Below are 20000 nucleotides of genomic sequence, written 5' to 3' on the forward strand. Positions count from 1 at the left end.
CTCTCTGTCTTTTTATGGCAGGGTAGCGGAGGGCCACGAGGAAATGAGGTGACCCCGGGGTCACCCGCGGAGTCGGGGGAACCGCAACCCGGACCCAGTGCTCATGGCCGATTTTTGTGCCGGGCGAAGGAGACGCTGGGAGATTGACCCCCAGCATCATGTGCCTTTCATTAAGCCCGATTTGAATTTCTTTACAAGCCCCCTGTAGTCTTAAATCTTTCAGTTTTTTGCCCAAGGGTCCATCTCATTCCGCTGTCCCCCTTCCCTTGCAAACCTCTTTAATACGGTTTCAGACATCTCTATTTTGAGCTATGGGCACTGCCACCAAATAAGCGTAGAGGAGACGCCCCTCGAAGATGTTCATCGATGCCGTGGTGTCCAAACCACAGCCCGTGGGCCGTTTGCGGCCTGCTGTCTCATTTTGGCAAACGTCTTTGGAATCTCTGACAAAAAAATATCCGTGACATTTGCTAACACTTGTCAGCCTTTCCCGCGCAGTGAGATACCACCTTGGGTTTTTTTTTGTTTTGGGTCCCCCCAACCCCCGCCCCTCCACAATGTATCGCTGGCATTCTGCTCCTGCCCAGACGGCTTTGGCAAATGAGCTAGCCGTTTTCAGAGAAATTTTTCACTTGGCTTTGTTGAAAGACTCGCACCGCGGCCGTTGACGAACAAGATACAAATCTGCGCACACATTGAAACAAACATGAGGAAAAAACGAACCCCCCTTTTAGTGGAACCTGGGGGCTCTTTATGGGCCCATCAGGCACCCGCATGGACGACTTACGGCTCACCCCATTGACCTTGCGGTTGTAGACAGATGATGCGGAATTCTTTCCTCGTCACCTTGTTTTCCTTCCTTTCAAATTCATCAACGCCTCGGTCAATAATCTTTCGCTAGGCTTTTAATTGTGTTTGTTAAAAGTCCAGAAAGTTTGTTTTGGAATGTTTTTGACTTTTTCAGGTTTACGCTCTTAGGGTCAAAGCGTCGCAGCTACGTTTAACGACGTCTTATCGCCTCAATACGCTCGGGCCTTCATCTCTTAACGGGCGCCTTTAATTCATTCTGTGGCCCCCGGCTGGTTGCTCGCGTAAAAAAGATTTAAACAGCGCTCTGCGTCCTTTATTGGCAAGTCTGCGAAAGTGTGCCTTAGCCGCACAGTAACCCTTCTTCCGAATTTTGCTGGGAAAGAAATCGACTGCGTCACACGAAACATTTACACGTGGCGTGAAGAGCTGTTGGTGCGAGCTTACTAGCGTGTTAGCGTCCTCGGAGCTTGGCTGCAGATGGGCCCGCTCACGGGGAAGTCAGCTGGTTAATCGGATGGCTTGGGTTAAACAAATGTTTGAGTTCTTACCCTATACCCCCCCCCTCCACCCCGCCCAATGCTAGCCCGGAGGGGGGAGGGGCACGCTCGCACCAACCAGACTCCCGTCCTGGCTCGGGGAAGATGAATGAAAATGAAAGGGCTGGGAAAACAAGCATCCGCAAAGCTTTTGTTTTTTTTTTTGTTTGTTTGTTTATTTGTTGCACCGCTTTCACATGATGCAATAGTTTGACACACTGACATCAGTGAAGACTGTCTGACTCAATAAAGACAATATCCTCATTTCTCCCTGTGTTATAATAATAATAATAATAATAATAATAATAATAATAATAATAATACATACATTTTATTTATAAGCGCCTTTCAAAATATTATGAATGTGATGGCCATTTTTTGGGTGACTGTTTTAAAAAAAAAAATTAATCTCAGAATTGAATTGACAGCCAGAATTGTGTGCACGCAGGTTCCAGATTCAGAGGGGCACCAGCGACCCCACCAGCTACAAGAGTCTGGGCGACTGCTTCCGTACCATTTTCCGCAACGAAGGGTAAGTCTCCTCGTCTCTCTGCTCCGTCCTCCGGGACGAAAGTTGTAAGCATTTGTCTTGAGCAGGTCCGAAAGGCAAAACATTTGCCGCCTTCCTACTGCTTAAATCAGCGAAAAGTCAAACGTGCACACCGTTTCGGATTCACTCGGAATTATTCGGATAAATCAGCGGGCTCCCTCGGCGGCGTCCATCAGGGATGTCGAGACTTGAGAGAAAAATACACACGGGAAGTTACACTAAATTGACTTTTGACCCCACTTGGTTTTGCTTTGCACCTGTGTGACATTAAATTACGACGCGACTCACCTCGGAACGGATTAGGGCATTTCCATGCGAAACGCGTCTCTACTTACACAATTTTCTCGCAATTAATTTCGCAAGTCGAGGTACCACTGTACTTGTATGAGGCTGAAAGTGATACTTCATAAAATGTTGCATTTGGCACAGACAAATTGTATTAGCACGAACGACTTTAGCGGGAACTGATTTGGAATCCAAAAGAATCTAAATGAAATAAGAAGAATGATTCACATGCCACATTTTTTTTTTTTTTTTGTGCATTGAGATTTGATGGAATTTTTTTCTTTTCTTGGTTTCAATTTCTTCGACCTCTTTTCACTCGCTGCTAAGTGAAGGCGGCCCGACCGGCCCCTCCCCCCCTCTTCTTCTTCCCCCTCCTCCTCCGACTCCTCCTGTTGCAGTGACAGCTCGTTGAGACAGCGCAGGCGTCAGAGAAAGTGTCGGCCGCTTGTGTTTAACGGCGAGACGACAGCTTTACGGCAGATATAAAAAAATAAAATAAAAAAAAAAGCGCATCAGGTGGTGCGAGGCCGTGTGCGGTGACAGCCTCGGAAATCCCGCAATCAGAGTCCCGTCCTGACTTTGAAAGTGTTGGAACGCGTCACGACGCACTGAAAATCCACTTCAACGATCTCACTTGCGGGCCAAAGCGCTGAGTGGGGATTTGTACAAATAGTGCTGCAGCATTATTCCAGAAAATAAACATATCCCCGGGGCTCTCCTGAGTCAACTCGAGCTCTGGTTTGTTCAAATAAGCGCACGTGAAACAACAATGTTTCGTTTCCGATTTTTGCGATGCGCGCATGCGGGTGCGGCAACAGCCGGAAGTGTTTCCGTCTGGAGGCAAAACAAAAAAGTCGATTCGGCAGCATTCTTGATGCCTGCTGGCTGGCCGCCCCGAGGCGTGGTCGCGGGAATATATTGAAGAAAGAGAAAAAAAAAAAAAAAAGGCTTTCCCCCCTCGCCGTTAAAGCAAGCGGGCCCGTTTTTTTGGCAGGCACACGGTCATGTCCACCTCCCACTGCTCATTTCCTGAAACTTTGCAGCGAAATACGGTTTTATTTTGCCCGCCGAAATACGGCCCCCCGTCATAATTCTTGGCAACCCTGGTTAAGAAGTGTTGAAAGCCTTTCAATGAGTTTTTTTTATTGCAGAAACAGACTCTCATACTGAAAATTGGAAACAATTACTCTTGTGCCTTTTCCTGGAGATATCGTTCTGGATTCTGATCGGCTAATCGAGCCTTCACTGGGAGCATATAAAGATATGGAGACACTTGGAATGTCATCTGTAAAAAAAAAATAAATAAAAATAATTTGCTTTGGGGAAAAAAAACACTTGAAATATTCCTCTACACAAATGTTATTCTAATTGGTTATTGTTTCTTTTTCACACACACACACACACAAAAAAAAGTTCATCTTATTATGCGCCAATTGGGATCATGTTTGATGTTTCCAAAAATGAAATATGCTCCACATCAGTGATGTTTGCCACAAAATGGGGTGGTTGGCATCGTCTCAAGTGTATGTGTGTGTGTGTGTGTGTGTGTGTGTGTGTGTGTGTGTGTGTGTGTGTGTGTGTGTGTGTGTGTGTGTGTGCTGCTGATCAAGGCCGCTCAAGTCAAGGTCGGAGCCGATGCAGTGGGAAAGTGAAAATATTTGCCGATGAAGCGTGCCGGCTTGTTTCCATGTGAAAAGGTTCCCTGGGGATGGACGGAGGGCCGGGGGGGCCGCTCCGTTTCTTCTGATTGTGAGCGACACGGGCTGTTACTATTAAGGAAAGTTTCATTCAAAGCAGAGGTGGGCCTCGGTGTCCTTTGCGTACGGAAAGCCCCAAAAGTGTGCGCTTTACATTGGAATGCAAACCAGCAGTCAAATGGCGGCCGGCATGTTTGTCCTGTAGCAAAATTTCACTCACCTGGAGGCCTGACCACACCCGGGAAAACAGCGGCTGCCATTTGCATGGCCGCCCGCCGGCGCTTATTGCCGCCTTGTTTTCAACTTTTAAACAATCGTGGCGCTTAAGGCGCCACTCCGCCATTTTTACAACTTGTAAAATAAATGACACTTTATGAGGATTTTCACCTATCGTGCGTGTGCAGGTCCTGGTGTGCGCACCTTGGCCACCAGGGGGCAATATAATGCGGATGTACAGAATACACAAAGAAGAGTTTTGCAACTAAGTGACTCGGGCAGATGCAGTAATATTGCTCATTTTTTTTCTCAGAGGATAACAACGGCCAGCAAAAAAAAAAAAAAAAAAAAAACACTTAAGAGTGCTAAAGTGCGTTCTGGGTAATTTGCAGCAGCCACCGAAATCCAAGGTTTACTACTTAGATGTCACAAAATGGTGCCAAATCACTATTTTTGCATAAATGAAATGCTTCCACTCACTTCGACATAGTTCCATGGCATCAAGATACTACAAAGTGGCAGCAAAAAAAAAAAAAGCATTGATTGCTTTGGCCTGGGCACAAAAACAGCAAATATGTGAGTTTTTCAGCAAATAGCGGCGGATAAGTTCTGAAAAAAAAATCTGCATATGTATGAATATTCAGATTGCCATATTTGTTTGTTTTTGTTGTTTGTTTTTTTTTTAAGATGGCGTCATGGACCAGATCATTTGTCGATGATTAAAAAAACAAAAAAAAAAAAAAAACGAAATGTTTGTGTGGATGGAAAATGTGGTCGATGGACAAATTTATAATGAATTACATGACAGATTAACCAATTTAATAAAACAATTCTTGATGTAAAATTGCTTCTCTTCCTCGGTGATTTGACTTCTCTTTTCATGAGTCATGAACTGGCAGTTCTAATGAAAAAAAAATATGTGGCTCTCCTACAGCAAACTGCAGCGCCACTGCCACTCACAATCCGCACTTTTCACTGCGTCATCTTTGGAGGTTTACCGCCATCAACCCAACATGAAGCCTCGCCTGCCCTATCTGACGTCTTCTGGAATCTTCCAGCATGCGCGTGAATTACCCTCACGGCATGTCGGGTCCCTCGAAGGGCGCAAATATGATGCGAAACTCTCCTTTTGATCATTTGTGACTTGACGCCTTGATATTATCGGGCCAATGTTTGTGATTTCCCCCCGCGACGCAACCCGTTTATATTTCGTGGAAGGACAATATTTACGCTTGTGGCCAATCATTCCGGCATCATCTGTGTTGCTTGTAGCCACTGTTGCCACAACACGCCGCACATGCCGCTCAACTTGTCCTCACTGTCGACTGCAGTAAAAACCACCGCGAACTGACTTCATCCCAAATGTGTTGCCCGTTTCGATTCTTCCCGTGGGGGCGGCGGGGGGGAGAGAAATCGCTCTGTTGTGTTCCATCAATTGAGTAGAACTGGTCGTATTTTCGTCCGCTTGGGGTCGCTATCCTCAGGTTCTTCTGTCGCATCTGTGACTTTTAGCGCGTATGGCTTTAAAAGGCGGGGCCTGCCCCGGTGAGTGACGTGGGCGCCCACGAATGAGTGTATAGAATTGGCCTGGGTATTGAGTGTTGTTTTCTTACCATTTGCTCAAATAATAGGACTTGAACAAGTGGTACTATTACCGCACCAAATGGATCTGAATGGTCGGGCGATGGCCAGTAAAATATTGGTATTGCTTTGTGTGATTTGGTTCACAAACTGAGAAGGATAAAAGAAACTAGGGGGGTGCAAAGTGGCGAGGGTTGCGTTGACGCACTTAATGCGAGCTTCTCTGCCCACAGAATCTTTGGCTTCTACAAGGGAATTTTGCCTCCCATCCTGGCTGAGACGCCCAAGAGGGCGGTCAAGGTGAGTCGAGTCGGCGCGGCGCCAACCTTGCTAACCGCGCACGTCATGTCCGTCAAAGTCATTCGCGCCACCCGCACCGCCCGCTGCTGTTTGTTCTGTCGTCCAGTCCAAATATTGACTTACAAGTAGTTAGTGGTGCGTCGCGCCCAAGCCCCATCTTGTGACAACACCGGGCGCCAATATTGCCAATTCAAATACAGTCAACTCTCGCTAACAGCAAAAATAATAATTAGAATAATAACTAATAGCGGACATTTATTCATCTCAGTAGTAAATTATAAAGGATCAGTGTGTCATGAAATGTCACTGTCGAAATAATATTGCACTAATTAAAAGATATTTTATATGACTTTGGCATCGTCAATTAGCATATAGCAGCGTACAGCTTCGTCCAATTTTATTTCAATCCATCCTCAGTTCTTCTTATGAATACAAATATTCTTGTCTGACTATTGCTGCAGCAGCAATTCAATTTCCCTCACGGGATGAATAAATGATCGCGCTATTATAAATTAGCTAGCTATAGCTGCCTTGTTAGCTCGTCGTCTGGCTTGCTCACTCGCAGCTGTTTCAAAGACTGTTTGTGATTTTTTTTTAAAACTAAAAAAGAAAGTGGGAGGGTGTTGACATCTGTCATCACTTCACAATTGAAAATATACCAGCTACTACTTTCTTATGAGGCTTCTTTTTGTTGTTGTTGGTTTTTGATTTCGCGATAGCTAACCCTACCCTCATTTTTGTAAATGCATCCTGTTCAGTGAAGTTCGAGAATGGTTACGCTTCCTGTCCGTGCGCGACAGGTGTGCCTGCGTCGGCACGCGTTCGTCTCCATTTCTCATTTGCTTTCTGTCTCCCTCTCCCGTTCTTACACCCCCCCTCAGTTTTTTACCTTCGAGCAGTACAAGAAGCTGCTGAATTTGACCCCTTTGTCTCCAGGCCTGGTGAGTCTTAACACTCTCTCTTACAAGCACACACACACACACACACACACACACACACACACATATATACACACAAGCACCTGAGTACACTCTCGCTGGAAAGATAAACACACATGCACGGACACGCACGGACACACACACGGAACAGGAAGAACATTGTACACGGTGTCAGTTTTTGGCCTCACCTGCCGACTGATGCCAAGAATAATTTACACCCTGTTAAACGCAGAAGTGGTTGGCCCCCATGTTTTTCGACGCGGTTTCTTATACAAGCGCGCGACAATCTATGACCGACTCGCACCTGGCGTGGGGTTAAAATTGTCGGAATGTGCGCTTACGGAGAGCGAGCGCCCGAATGTTGCAAACGTGTGTGAGAGTGCATTTTGAGAGAGAGAGTGGTTTGTATATTCCTTTTTTTTTTTTTTTTTTTTTTTTTTATGACCTAGTTTTTGACTTTGCTCTATTTGCTGATATTTTTAATTTTTGGGGGGGGGATTAACCTCCGCAACAAGAAAAAGTACCCTTGGCAATTAAATGTTCAAACTGGATCAAATATTTCCAACATTTATCTGATTAGTTTAGTCGTCGTAGTGGTAATATGATTGTCATCATTATTAAAAATAATAATACTTATTATTACAATAATAAAAAAAATTGCCAATCTGACTTTTTCTTTTTTATTATTGTTTTCAGTGTGTTTTAAAAAAAATGAAACTCACAATTTTTAAACATTAAATTGAGAATCCTTTGTTTTATCCCCCGCAAAAAAAAAAAAAAATCTCTTTTCCAATTTGTGTTTTTTTTTTTTCCTTTTTAAACAAAACTTCAACGCGGCATGTGTTTCAGTGGACAGGAACGATCAACTGTGACAACAATAAAAGGCCACAGAAAGGTGATTTAGTTGCCGCAAGGGCCGCGGTATTCAGCTCGTAAAGCGTCTTTTTAAACAACAACTTCAGGCTTAAAATCGACTTTTCCTTTGCGTCCCTCGTCAAAAACAAGCCAACTTGTTGCCGCAATTGCTCGTTCTCGTTTCCTTTGCACCCTCAAAACTGTTAACGTGCGCTCAAAACACAAAAGGCACACCTGATCATCTCATCGGTGTCCGCCGTCGCCGTTTCGCTAGGGAGGGCGCGTGCGCGGCTGCTCGGGTGGCGGCCAGGTGTCAGCCCTGATGGATGGCGTACCTGCAGCGCCGACGTCCGCCCCGGCACATCGTATTTCCTCGACGTGCGTGCGCGTGTGTGTGTGTGTGTGTGTGTGTGTGTTTTTACAGCCATTGGTGGAGGGATGTTTACCGGGCCCATCCATCAAGCGCCATCTTTTGCCCCGCAAGCCTCTCTTCCTTACGCACGTTTGGATTTGTAGGCCGACATTACAAAGTCACAAGTCTGCAAAAGTTGGTCATTTGGGAAGTCTAGTTTGGAAAAGTATTTGTTGACCACAATGTTTGCATTCGTCTCTTTAGATGTTAGCGCTTTTGAAACGGACAAAAATTTGCAGGGTTTTTTTGGGGGAGGGTTGTTTTTTTTTTTTTCGCACGTTTGGATTTGTAGGCCGACATTACAAAGTCACAAGTCTGCAAAAGTCAGTCATTGGGAAGTCTAGTTTGGAGAAGTATTTGTTGACTAAAATGTTTGCATTCGTCTAGTTAGATGTTAGCTCATTTGAAATGGACAAAAATTTGCTGTTTTTTTGTTTTTTTGTTTTTTTTTTTTGCACATCAACGCATTACATCATAAGACAAAAGATGGTGAAAGTAGTGTGAAACTGTCATTGTAATTCTATCTTATAAGGGACGGGGAAAAAAACGTTATTTTATTCATTATCTGGTTTTAAACTAATGAGTCAATTAATCGGGTATCAGATTTTTATCGTGCCAAATATCAGAACTGGCATCGGCCTCAAAAATTCATATCGTTTTTTTTTTTTTTTTTTTTAAAGGTTGAAGAGATGACGTAAGCTATGTATCCCATCTTGGGCTTTTTTTTTTTATTGAAAAAATAATTAAGGCAAATTAGAGATCAATGCATTGACCTCAGGCTTATATTTTTTTTGGTTCATAAAAAATATATATATTAATTGAAATACCGTGCCTCGAATTTAAATAATTCAAAAGTACAAATGAAAAGAAAATGCCATCCTTTGAACTTATTTTTTGTTTTGATTGAAAAATATTTTTAAATTAAAATAAAGTGCACCTAAAATGATTTGCATGATTGGTTCTGTTTACATGATGCGCTTTATTTTATTATTTATTTTCGGGAAATTAGGGCGTAGGGGGAACACGCCGGTCATTTTGGTGTTTTCGAGAGTGCGGCAACGTTGCCTGTCTGTCGTTGTGTGGCGGGTGTGCAGCTGAATGCCTTCACCGTGATTAAGAAGGACGCGCCGGGGCAATGAGACCAACGGAGAATGCAAAAGGTGGCGGTGGCGGCGGCGGCGGCGGCCTGTGTAAATACGGCGGCCGGGGGCATGTCTGACAAGGATGGCTCCCGGCCGGGGCTCTGACAGCGGCATAAAGAGGGCAGGAAGAGTAATGAGCTCGAGACACGTTCTTGACATGCTCCCATTACGCCAGCGTGTGCGTGCATACACACAAACACACACACACCCACACACACACACACACACACACACACACACACACACACACACACACACTCTCTTCGTGCAAATACATGCAGTGTTGCGACATGGGTTAATTTCAGGTCTTGGGTGAGCGCTTGCAGTGAAGATGTTGCGTAACCAGCGATAATGGTGGCTCCTCATCGGCCCGATATGATTTAGATGTCAGTTGTTTTCATGATTTATTTTAGATTTCCACATTAATGGCAATTACTCACCCTGGGAAGGGAACGCACACAAATCATGCGAGGTTGGCGTTAGTTGTTTGATTTTGAGCAGGTGGTTTTTGGAGGGTGTTTCAGTGTCGTTTCATGTAAAAATTCTTCAAACACATTGTTGGTGGCTGGAAGGCTTGGTGGGTAACAATGCTGGGATTCAAAAGTGGGTCCCATGGCAAGACCCTTCGAAGGAGGTTCGAAGTCCACTTTTTTTTTTCCAGAGCCACAGCGAGTACCGATACCTCCAGTACTTTTGATACTGTTCACACAATGACAAAAAAAACGATTCACCAGGAGCTTTCTTTATGATGCAAATGATGATTCGCCAATGTGTCAAACTGCCGCCGTATAGCGCCAACTTCGGCCGAATAGGACTTACTCAATGTCAAATTTTGGCGGCATCAAATACCGGTGGAAGGAATCGGCAGCCCTGTTCCTTAAAATAAGTCTGGTATCATCCTGATACGGATATCTGGTATCAATACTCGCCCCTTAACAAGCTCTTGAACGCCATATGCTGATTCCAAACCACTGCCGGTGACAACTGCAGCGACCCCTGAGCGGCAAAATTACTCTCTAGAAAATTTCGGGAATAAAATGAGTGCTATTTTGAACCACACTTGTACTGATAACCTGGTCATTTCTTGCTAGCTTTAGCTCAGAAGTATGGGTAATTTTAAACCCCTTGCTGGATCAAAATCATGACCCCCGCATGCTGAGTCGATTCCTCAACCCAACGCGCTGGGTAGAAATAACCCAGCATTGGCTCAGTCCCTTTTGGGCCCAGCACCGGGTTTGCTATTTCACTTCATTTGGATTCCTTTTGAGCCAGCAGCTTTAAGAGCGGAATGAGCAATGTGAACCTGGACATTTTTTGGGTTGTTTTTTTTTTTGTCAACGCTCTAAAATCCCACCAACATCTTCAGGCACTGTCGGCCGCGGGACTCGGCGCGGGTTTGACCGAGGCGGTCGTGGTCAATCCGTTCGAGGTGGTCAAAGTCAGCCTCCAGGCCAACAGAGACGCCTTCAAACAGGTGCGTGAAATAAAAAGAGCATTTTGGTTGAAAACCCTTTCCATTTTGACGTCTTTTGATTTCGCGGTCCGCAGCAACCGTCCTCGTTCGCTCAGGCCAGACGCATCATCAAGACCGACGGCTTCGGACTGAAGGGTCTGAACAAAGGACTGACGTCCACTCTGGGACGCCATGGAGTCTTCAACATGATCTACTTTGGCTTCTACTTCAATGTCAAGGATGCCATCCCCGCCAACCCGGTAATGTGCCGCCGCTCCGCATTGCTCACCCTGTGCGTTTGACTTTTTTTACTCAACTCAAGTGAGAGGTAAGGTGGAGCGAGGCCATTTCAAGATTTTGAAAACAAATAATAGAATCTTCAAAATGTATCGGGAGCCAGTGAAGGGATACCAGAGTAGGAGTGATGTGCTCCCTCTTACGAGTACCAGTCAAGAGGCGAGCAGCAGCATTTTGGACCAACTGGAGACGCTTGATGGAGGATTGGCTGACTCCAAAGTCAAGCGCATGACAGTAATCCAACCGGGATGTGACAAAGGCATGAATGACTGTTGGAAAGTGCGATTTTAGTTTATTCCGGTTCAGTCCTGTAGGTGTCAGTAGCATTCCGTGACTTTGCACAAATCACGATTTTGCAGGAAAGACACTGACACAGCCACTGACGTGGGATACGGGGCACCCACTTCGATCGCCCACAGCAATTGTCATTCTTGGACAAGTATTATAAAATGTGAACACTTTTCGTACATTTTTGACGACCCTCTTATAATACCGGGGGCGGGGGGGGGGGCAGAGCGTGAGAGTAGAAATCGGTCGAGGTTTACTCTATGAGCCTGACGAAATCCCAAATCAAGAGGGGTGCCGGGGGAGGTCTCAGCCCCACTAATGCATCGTCTGTTTGCGCTCCCTAACTTGCTCAAACGTTTCACATTACGCATCCGGCGGGCCCCGATGGCTCCGAATAAACGTTTTTGTTTTGTTTTGGGTTTTATTTTTTTTTTCCTTTTGTGCAACGGAAACGTTACCCCTACGCCACGTGCACGAAAAGCGCCGCGTCGGATGAAGTCGGAAGGACTAATTGGAAGCAGACAACGGCACTTCTCTTCGGTTTACTGTAAGAACTGCGGATTTGAGGAATCCGTGTTGTTATCTATGACAAGTTGACGGGCCCGTTTGATGATGGCGTCGCTCCAAAGTCGATCAACAGCGTGACCCGTTATTGGAACCCAAAAAAAAAAAAAAAAAAAGGAGACTCAAACCCAGCCGAGCGTGCTCGATGCTGTCACAGCGCCACTTGAGAGGTAAAGAGAAGTGGCGGGAGGAGGGGCGCTGTTTGCTTTGGGCTCTTCGGAAGTCACTTAATGGGCGAGATTTAAGGCTCGGTTTCATCATCTGTGGTGCGCGCACCCATGGGGGAGGGCAAATGAGATTCAAACTCGTTTGGCTGTCTGGTATAATCATTACACTTAACGTTTCTTTGCCCGAATGGCACATTTGTTTTGGTCTTTTTTTTTTTTTTGTTTTGTTTTGTTTTTTTTTTTTTTAAGGGTGTGCACAGGACACAGGAGGTGCGCCAACTCGGTCATGGTATTGAAGAAGCAGTGTGTGGTGTGCAGGAGAGAAGAAGAGGTACACCAGCAGTGTCGGAATCAAGAAGAGTGTGGATGGCTTGAAATATTTTGGCCCTTTTGATCCAGCTGAGGGTCTTTCAGGGGTGTGCCGGGAGCTTGAACAGAGTGCATGGCTAAAAACATTCCCAAAGTTTTTTTTTTTTTAGCTTGTGTCTGTATATAAAAAAAGTTTGCCGCATAGAACGGGCGCACGGTTTCAAATGTTTTGATAAGGTTGGTAAAAAACGGATCTGAAGGTGTTTGGGGGCTTAAGCATGTTTGCGTTGTGAAAGGCTGATCTCGCTGAGGCGGGGGTGCGCCAACTGGCGGAATCTGGGATGTTCAGGGAAAGGCTGTTCTCGCTATGGACGCGTGTGTAGGGGGATGAGGTGCGCTCGCTCTGTCAAAGTTTGGGGACGTTTGTGATCATGTTGAGGGGGTGCGCCAATTACGTGGAAATTTTGTGAAAAGCTGTCTTGAGGGGACGCTTGTACCTCCATCCCTGAAGTCCAGTGGAAAGATGTTGGGGATTAGCTGTTGATTTAGGCCGCCTCTTGGGGTGTGCTTGCTGTCATTTGTTTAAAAAAAAAAAAAAAAAAAAATCTCCCGGCCAATTAGCTGTCAGAGCTCTCTCGAGTCTGGCCCCGGGGGGGGGGGGGGGGGGGGGGGGGGGGGGGGGGTACAGTAATACGCCTGTGCGCCGAGTCGCAGCCAAATTATCCAAATTGTCCCCATATGCCTCTGCTAGTCTGTCTGCATGAGTCCTGTTTCTAAATCCTCACGGCTCCCCCCGAAGAACACGTGTGCTTCTGCTCAGCCAATCAGGAAGCGGTCGTCGAGCGCGCGGCCCCTCCCCGATACCATAAAAATGATGGCGGCTTCCATGCCAGCTTTGCAATCAGAAGGCCCTGTCGCCACGACGACGACTCGACATCAGCGGGGGTGGAAAGTCCGGACCGTTGGAACACTTGCGGACCCGGTGGTCCTTTTGGTGAATGGTTTTGAGTCCTGAATACGAGAATGAAATTGGACTTCAATATCCACCCAGTCGAGTTCTGCGGTCTGCTGAGACGGAGAAGTGAAGCGCAGTTTTGAAAGCAAATACGGTGGTACCTCTACTTACGAAATGAATTGATTCTGGAAGAAATGTCTTCACGAGAAAATGTTGTAAGTCGAGACGCGTTTTCCATGTAAATGGCCTAATCCGTTCCAAGCTCACCAAAATTCAGACATAAATGTTTTCTAAAGCATAAAAATGCATCAAAATAGGTCACAAATGTAACAAATACATGTTAGAATGAGATTATTGCTCAATAAATGAGAGTTGTGCACAATGTAAAAAAAACAAAGAATAGAAGAAAGAATAAAAATGATGGTCATTTCACTCTTCACTGCGTCCTCATCATTTTTTTTTTGGTCCTCTTTAGTTCATATTCTCTCTCAGAAGTGCTTTTTGCCCGATCCAAGGACATTTTTGCTTTTGTCGGCTTTTCACAATCCTTCCAAAATATCCGAGGCAAACATCATCAGCATAGTGAGCGATCGCCCGACTGGCGAACACTTTTTCTGGGTGATTCACATTTATGTCAAACTATCAGAACGCCTCGTGGCCCGAAGGGCGAATGATGAGGACGCTGCATACGGTAGAGGTCACCTCTTAGCCAATGAGATGCCAGAATGATGCTCGGTAGTAGCCAATGGCGGAGCAGCTACAAGTATGTTGCGTCGAGTAGACTCGAGTAACAGGCCATACTGTATTTTTTACCTTTTGTATCTTGAAATGTCTTTCGGAACAAGAGGCAATATATTTTCCTCACGAGGCATTTCGTGACTTGAACATTTCGTTTGAAGAGACGTTCGTAAGTCGAGGTACCAGTGGACGGCAAAGCAACATTTCGTGGTTACGCTGCACGCAAATGGAATAAGATGGCAACAGAAGTCAAGTCAGTTTCCTCCAAATGATTTCAAATGTTTTGTTTTGTAAATGCGCCGAAGCCAGATCTGGCCCGCGGGCCTTGACTTTGACACCTGTGGTCTACTTATTCAATTGCATATGATAATGACACAAACAACAACAATATGCATTGACAATAGGTTTAGTTTTTATAAAAACGCATTGAGTTGCCTTGTGCAAAAAAAAAAAAAAAAAAAACAGCCTTACCTGGCCTTGCCTTGGTGGAAATTTTATTATTTTTATGATTGTATGTTCACCAGGACCCGACCTTGGAATTCCTGAGGAAGTTCGCTATCGGCCTGGCGTCCGGAACCATCTCCTCCTGCGTCAACATCCCCTGGGACGTGGCCAAGAGTCGCATCCAGGGCCCGCAGCCGGTCCCAGGCCAGATCAAGTACCGCACCTGCTTCCAGACCATGGCGCTGGTTTACCGCGAGGAAGGGTAGGGAAGACCTTCCGTCGATGTCGTCGCTCTCGTCTGTTTTCTTGGGGGTGGCTTGGCCGCTTAGCTGCCGATCTTATCGCAATATTTTGAGAATGCCCCCCCCCCCTCCAAAAAAAAAAATGTGACATGCATGTGTGTTGAGACGCTGCCACGTTTGCGATAACAGTTGTCACATCGTCAACACTCGCGATGTCACTGACGTACTGGACGATGGCATCGCGATGGACTTTTTTTCATGAGAGCGGATTGAAAAGTTGACACATGGCTACGTCGTGATTGACATTTGATTCAAAATTGATTGACAGGGTGATACCGGGCCCAAAATGTTGACACGCGGCGATTGAACTTTTGCCAACGATGACAAATGTCGCGGCGGATTATAATGTTGACAAACGATTCTATCCCTCGTTGTCCTTTGGTTGGCATGGATGACGTCATCATGACATCGCCTTGTCAATCAACATTGATCATGACGGCGAAAACGATAAGATACTTTTGTCAACATTGGAGAGTACCGCAGCAAAAATGTTGACACGCGGTTACATCCGGGCCAAAAAAGTTGACGCAAGGTCACATCGCGGGGAGATCTTTTGGAAACATTGACAGTGGAACACCGGACCCAAAGGTTGAGAGATGGTTATGACTTTTTTTCCCCAAATCTGACGATGGCGGTGGACCTTTTACCAAACGTGGCAATGACGGCGGCGTCGCAGATCAAAAAGTTGCCACGTGTTTCCAGAATCGTGCGCCCCCAATTCACCAGCACCCCCCCGCCCTCATCCCGTAACACAACACAGTCCCTGCTAATTAGCGGTCCCCGTGGGGGACGTCGTTAAGCGCACCCTAACGAGGTGCGCCGCGCTCCTCGGGTCAATCTAATCAGACACGGGGGCAAGGGAGGAAGTGGCTCCAGCCTTATTAACGCCGTCAGAAAGTGCGGCGGCAGGGCAGGGAAGCGGCGCGTCAGGCCACGGGTCACCTTGAATCAATTAAGCGGCGGGGTCGGATCCTCATGGCCGCAAAAGCTTGTCCCGACCGAGGAGCGGCCAGTGTGTCCCTTTAATGTCCTTACAGAGACGGGCACACACCCATCGCTGGGTGAGTCTTTTTGAAAGCCACGCACCTCCGACAGAGTGGGCGCACCCCCTGGCCCTGTCCGCCCCCCCAGCTAAATCGGTCTTTCCCAAAAGCATTTTAACCCCCCCCCCCTTCAACTCCACAACAGAGTTGGTGCACCCCCAGCTCGATCAGGCTTTCACCATTTTTTTTTTTTGTCGTGCATCCCCTTCAACAGCCAGACGGCATTGGCGCACCTCCAGCGAGATCAGTTTTTCCCGAAACGTCATGAAACTTTGGAAAGCTGCGCACCCGCATATAACCCCTCAGTCTTTCCCAAAGGCATTTTAACCTACACACCCCCTTCAAGACCCCAACAGAGTTGGTGCACCCCCAGCTGATCAGTCTTTCATGATTTTTTTTTGTTGTCATACGTCCCCTTCAACAGCCAGACGACATTGGCGCACCCCCAGCGAGATCAGTTTTTCCCTCAACGTCCTGAAACTTTGGCACGCCGCGCACCCCCCACACAATCCCTCAGCGTGATCGGTCTTTGCCAAACAATCTCAAAACTCTCGAAGCCACGCAACTCTGAACAGCATCCAAATGAACACGGTGCACCCATGAGCTCGATCCGCTTTTCGCAAAACCTTGGTTCACGCGCACCCCCTTCAGCTTCAGAGATGGTACTTATTGTAATTTTAATTTTCAACAAGCTAAGCACTCAGCTACATCATTGATTTTCAGTTGTATATTTAGATGCGCAGCGCTTGAGATAAGGGTTTCATTTGTTGAGTGATCACATTTGCGATGCTGCTGTTGTGTCCGTAGGTACTTGGCGCTCTACAAGGGCTTGGTGCCAAAGATCATGAGACTTGGGCCAGGTAACATCTGCCGTTTATTTTTATTTTATTTCTTTTTTTTAATGGAATATCTTGGTCAACGTCCATGTCTGCTGTGTCCCTTTGGACCGCAGGCGGCGCTGTGATGCTGCTGGTGTACGAGTACGTGTCGGGATGGCTGCAGAGGAACTGGTAAAAGACGCGCACGTCAACGTCCGAAAGCAAGTGCCTTTTGGGTTGGATGACCCGAATACCTCGAACGGAAAGGTATCTTTCTTTTTATGAAGCATTTTCAACATGAGTCCAAATGCAATAACACGCACGCAGTTTTTCAGTTCCACTTGCCTTTGTCTTTTTTTTTTTTTTGTTGTTTTTGTTTTCCTGAATCGATAAGTGCTTAAAGCGCTATTTTGGAAGGATTTTCTTCAAAGGTCCTGTGAAGCTTTATTTCAAATAGTCAAGAGAACCTTGACGTGTCTGTGTAACATCTGCAAATTGCCGTAGTATGTATACAGTATGTCATTATCGATATTTTTGCAATGTGAATCAGCCAGTGTTCAGACATGCAGTTGGGACCCACTTAAAAAAAAAAAAAAAAAAAAGCTCGATGAAGTGCCTTTTGAAGTCAACTCTTGAACTCTGCAGTCTGTATGTACACGTCTTTGTAACTCTGTCAACGTATATTTATCGACACACATACTGTATAGAGAGCACAGTAACTTTTAGCTGTTGTATTACTGATTTTTTTTTCCAAATGTTCCAAATATGAATTTGTAGGAATTGTCCTTTTTTTTTTTTTTCTTTTAATAAAAGTGACGTGTTGCTGCATCCATTTCCAAAGAATTGAAAACCAAACCGAAAAAAGAAAACAAAAAAGTGCATGTTTTGGGAGCACTTTTTCACACTGTTGGTTTTAGGGGGCGGGGGGTGTTTCTTTGTTTTTTTTTTTTTAATTTGGTGTTGGAGGTGGTGGTGTCAAGCCAGAAAAAAATTGAGATTTTTTTAAGAAAAACGAAAAAAATCTCAGTAATCCGCCACTCACTTTTCCTGAATTGAGATTTTTTTTAAGAAAAACGAAAAAAAATCTCAGTAATCCGCCACTCACTTTTCCTGATTCCTTTTTTTTTTCTTTTTGTTTTGTTTTGTTGGTTTTAATGTGCCAAATGTGATTTGGAGCATTTGTAACTTTTTTTTCTTTTTGTTTTGTTTTGTTTGTTTTAATGTGCCAAATGTGATTTGGAGCATTTGTAACTGCCTCATTTTTTTAAATGAAGAAAATTTGACGTGTGCATGACTCTACTGCCAAAAGACAATTAAAAAAAATTTTTGATCACTTGTTTCCCCTCACGTGGGGGTGTTTGGAGCACTTTCTTTCACCCTGTTGGCTTTGTGGTTCTATTGTTCCCCCCCCCCCTTTTTTTCACGCGGTTGGCTTTGGGGTTGTATTTTTTTTTTTCTCCCCATGAAATTTCAAACACCTCCCATTTGGCGGCTGTTGGTGGTGGTACAGGAAGACAGCATTCAAAAACTGAAAGTCACACTGTCATAGTGAATGTTAGTTTTTCCAAAATAACTCCAAAAATGATACATTTTTTAAAAACTACCTTGTTAACTAGAATCTGACATATATTTTTTTTTTATTATTGAAATTAATTTTTTATTTTTTTATTATACACTAAGGAATACATATATATGTGTGTATATATGGATATGTGTGTGAGTGTATATATATATATATATAGAGAGAGAGAGAGAGAGAGAGAGAGACGTGTGTGTGCGTGCGTGCGTGCGTCTGTGTGTGTGTGTGTGTGTGTGTGTGTGTGTGTGTGCGTGTGTGTGTGTGTTTCCCACTCCGTGTGTGCTAAATTGTGACGTTGTTTTTTTTTCCACAGGAGATGTTCATCCACACTCACTCGTTGGTATCCCTGGTGATGACAGGCCATCATTTAAATCGCTTCCTCATGAAAGGTCATCCTCATGTTTTACGCAGAAGAAGGTGTGTGCAAACTCACTCACCCACTCTCACCCTCCCCTCCTCCTGTGTGCAAAGCCATGACCATAATGAAGTGCACAGTGGGGGTGGGGAGGACAGTGGCTGGAAATGCGTGGGATGACAGAGTTGGACATTTACGTGTTTGAAAAAAGAATATGAAGACTATTTTAGACTGAAAGTCACACTGTCATAGTGAATGTTCGTTTTTCCAAAATAACTCCAAAAATGATAGAAAGAATAAATTAAAAATCAAGACAACTTTGTCAGTGTTAACCACCTTGAATCTGACATATATATTTTTTATTATTATTGAAATTAATTATTTTTTACTATACACTAGGGAATACATGTATATGTGTGTATATATGGATGTGTGTGTGTGTGTGTGTGTGTGTGTGTGTGTATAAGTGTATTGCGCATATATATGCAAAATAGTAAAAAAAAATATAAAACAGTCAAATGGTCTGCCTGTCATTCATGTACTTATTGTTTATAAATGAATCGGGGAATTTTATTTGGCTAAATATTGAACCGGACAAATTAGCAATGGGTACACTCTGTCTTTCTGTGTGATTAAAGGTCACGTTTTACACACACCGTGAATAGCGATGCACGCGCCCCCCCCCAAAAAAAAATCGTTGACTGGAATAGAGTCATCTTGCCAAATGTTTCGCAGAACATTTTCGTGACGACTTGTGTCTTCCCGCTGCCAACATTTCGGCACGCCTCCTGACATTTGGCCGCATCCCTCAGGGGGTGCCTGATGACACGGTAAGCCGTCGTCTTTGCGATTGGCCACCGTTCGTTCGTTCCTTTTCACCCAAATTCCCTGCGCACTTTCATCCCACCATAAATCTCACATCTTTCTTTCTACCCGCCTCATCCGCCGTCTCGCTAATATTTCACTCGCAGGCGTTGACAGGCTTTGACACGTGCGCGTTTAACCATTAATATTATTCATGCGCGCAGCGTATTTAGGCAAATACCTGGCGGCTTCGTGGGCGGACATTTTGTGGTGATCGCCTCAAATTCTGCTCCCCGGAGACCACACGACTTGTTCGAGTGAACCGAGTTCACCCGGAATTCTCCATGGCCATTGAACTGACTTTCTACCTTTTCAAGAGCGAGGCCATGCAAACGACGATTCGACCGACAAATCCGGATACGAACCAACCGACGGACATATTTTATGACCGACCGACAGCATCAACCTACACACTGTAGCAAGTCGACTCACCTCGTGAACCACCAACCAATCGACTCGCCCATCGAACTAACTCTCCTTCTACAGTGATTTCCTGTCGAAC

General features: G+C 45.2%; 1 protein-coding gene and 1 long non-coding RNA gene across 3 annotated transcripts in view; both read left to right on the plus strand.

The window, feature by feature from the left end:
- The window catches only part of slc25a21 (solute carrier family 25 member 21), an 81686-nt gene extending 64129 nt beyond the window's left edge, over nt 1-17557 (plus strand). For both annotated transcript variants that reach the window (XM_019890531.1, XM_019890530.1), the window contains exons 4-11: nt 1795-1878; nt 5909-5975; nt 6857-6916; nt 10689-10796; nt 10871-11035; nt 14618-14799; nt 16690-16742; nt 16835-17557. In XM_019890531.1, coding sequence (XP_019746090.1) covers nt 1795-1878; nt 5909-5975; nt 6857-6916; nt 10689-10796; nt 10871-11035; nt 14618-14799; nt 16690-16742; nt 16835-16896 — 781 coding nt within the window. In that variant the 3' untranslated portion in view covers nt 16897-17557. The remainder of the gene's footprint in view (nt 1-1794; nt 1879-5908; nt 5976-6856; nt 6917-10688; nt 10797-10870; nt 11036-14617; nt 14800-16689; nt 16743-16834) is intronic.
- On the plus strand, nt 11264-13318 carry LOC109528173 (uncharacterized). Its single transcript, XR_002170655.1, has 2 exons — nt 11264-11511; nt 12341-13318. It is a non-coding gene; the product is annotated as an uncharacterized LOC109528173 (long non-coding RNA).
- Nucleotides 17558-20000: the final 2443 nt, after the last annotated feature.

Source organism: Hippocampus comes, unplaced genomic scaffold (genome assembly GCF_001891065.2).
Source record: "Hippocampus comes isolate QL1 unplaced genomic scaffold, H_comes_QL1_v1.1 scaffold168, whole genome shotgun sequence".
Lineage (NCBI taxonomy): Eukaryota > Metazoa > Chordata > Actinopteri > Syngnathiformes > Syngnathidae > Hippocampus > Hippocampus comes.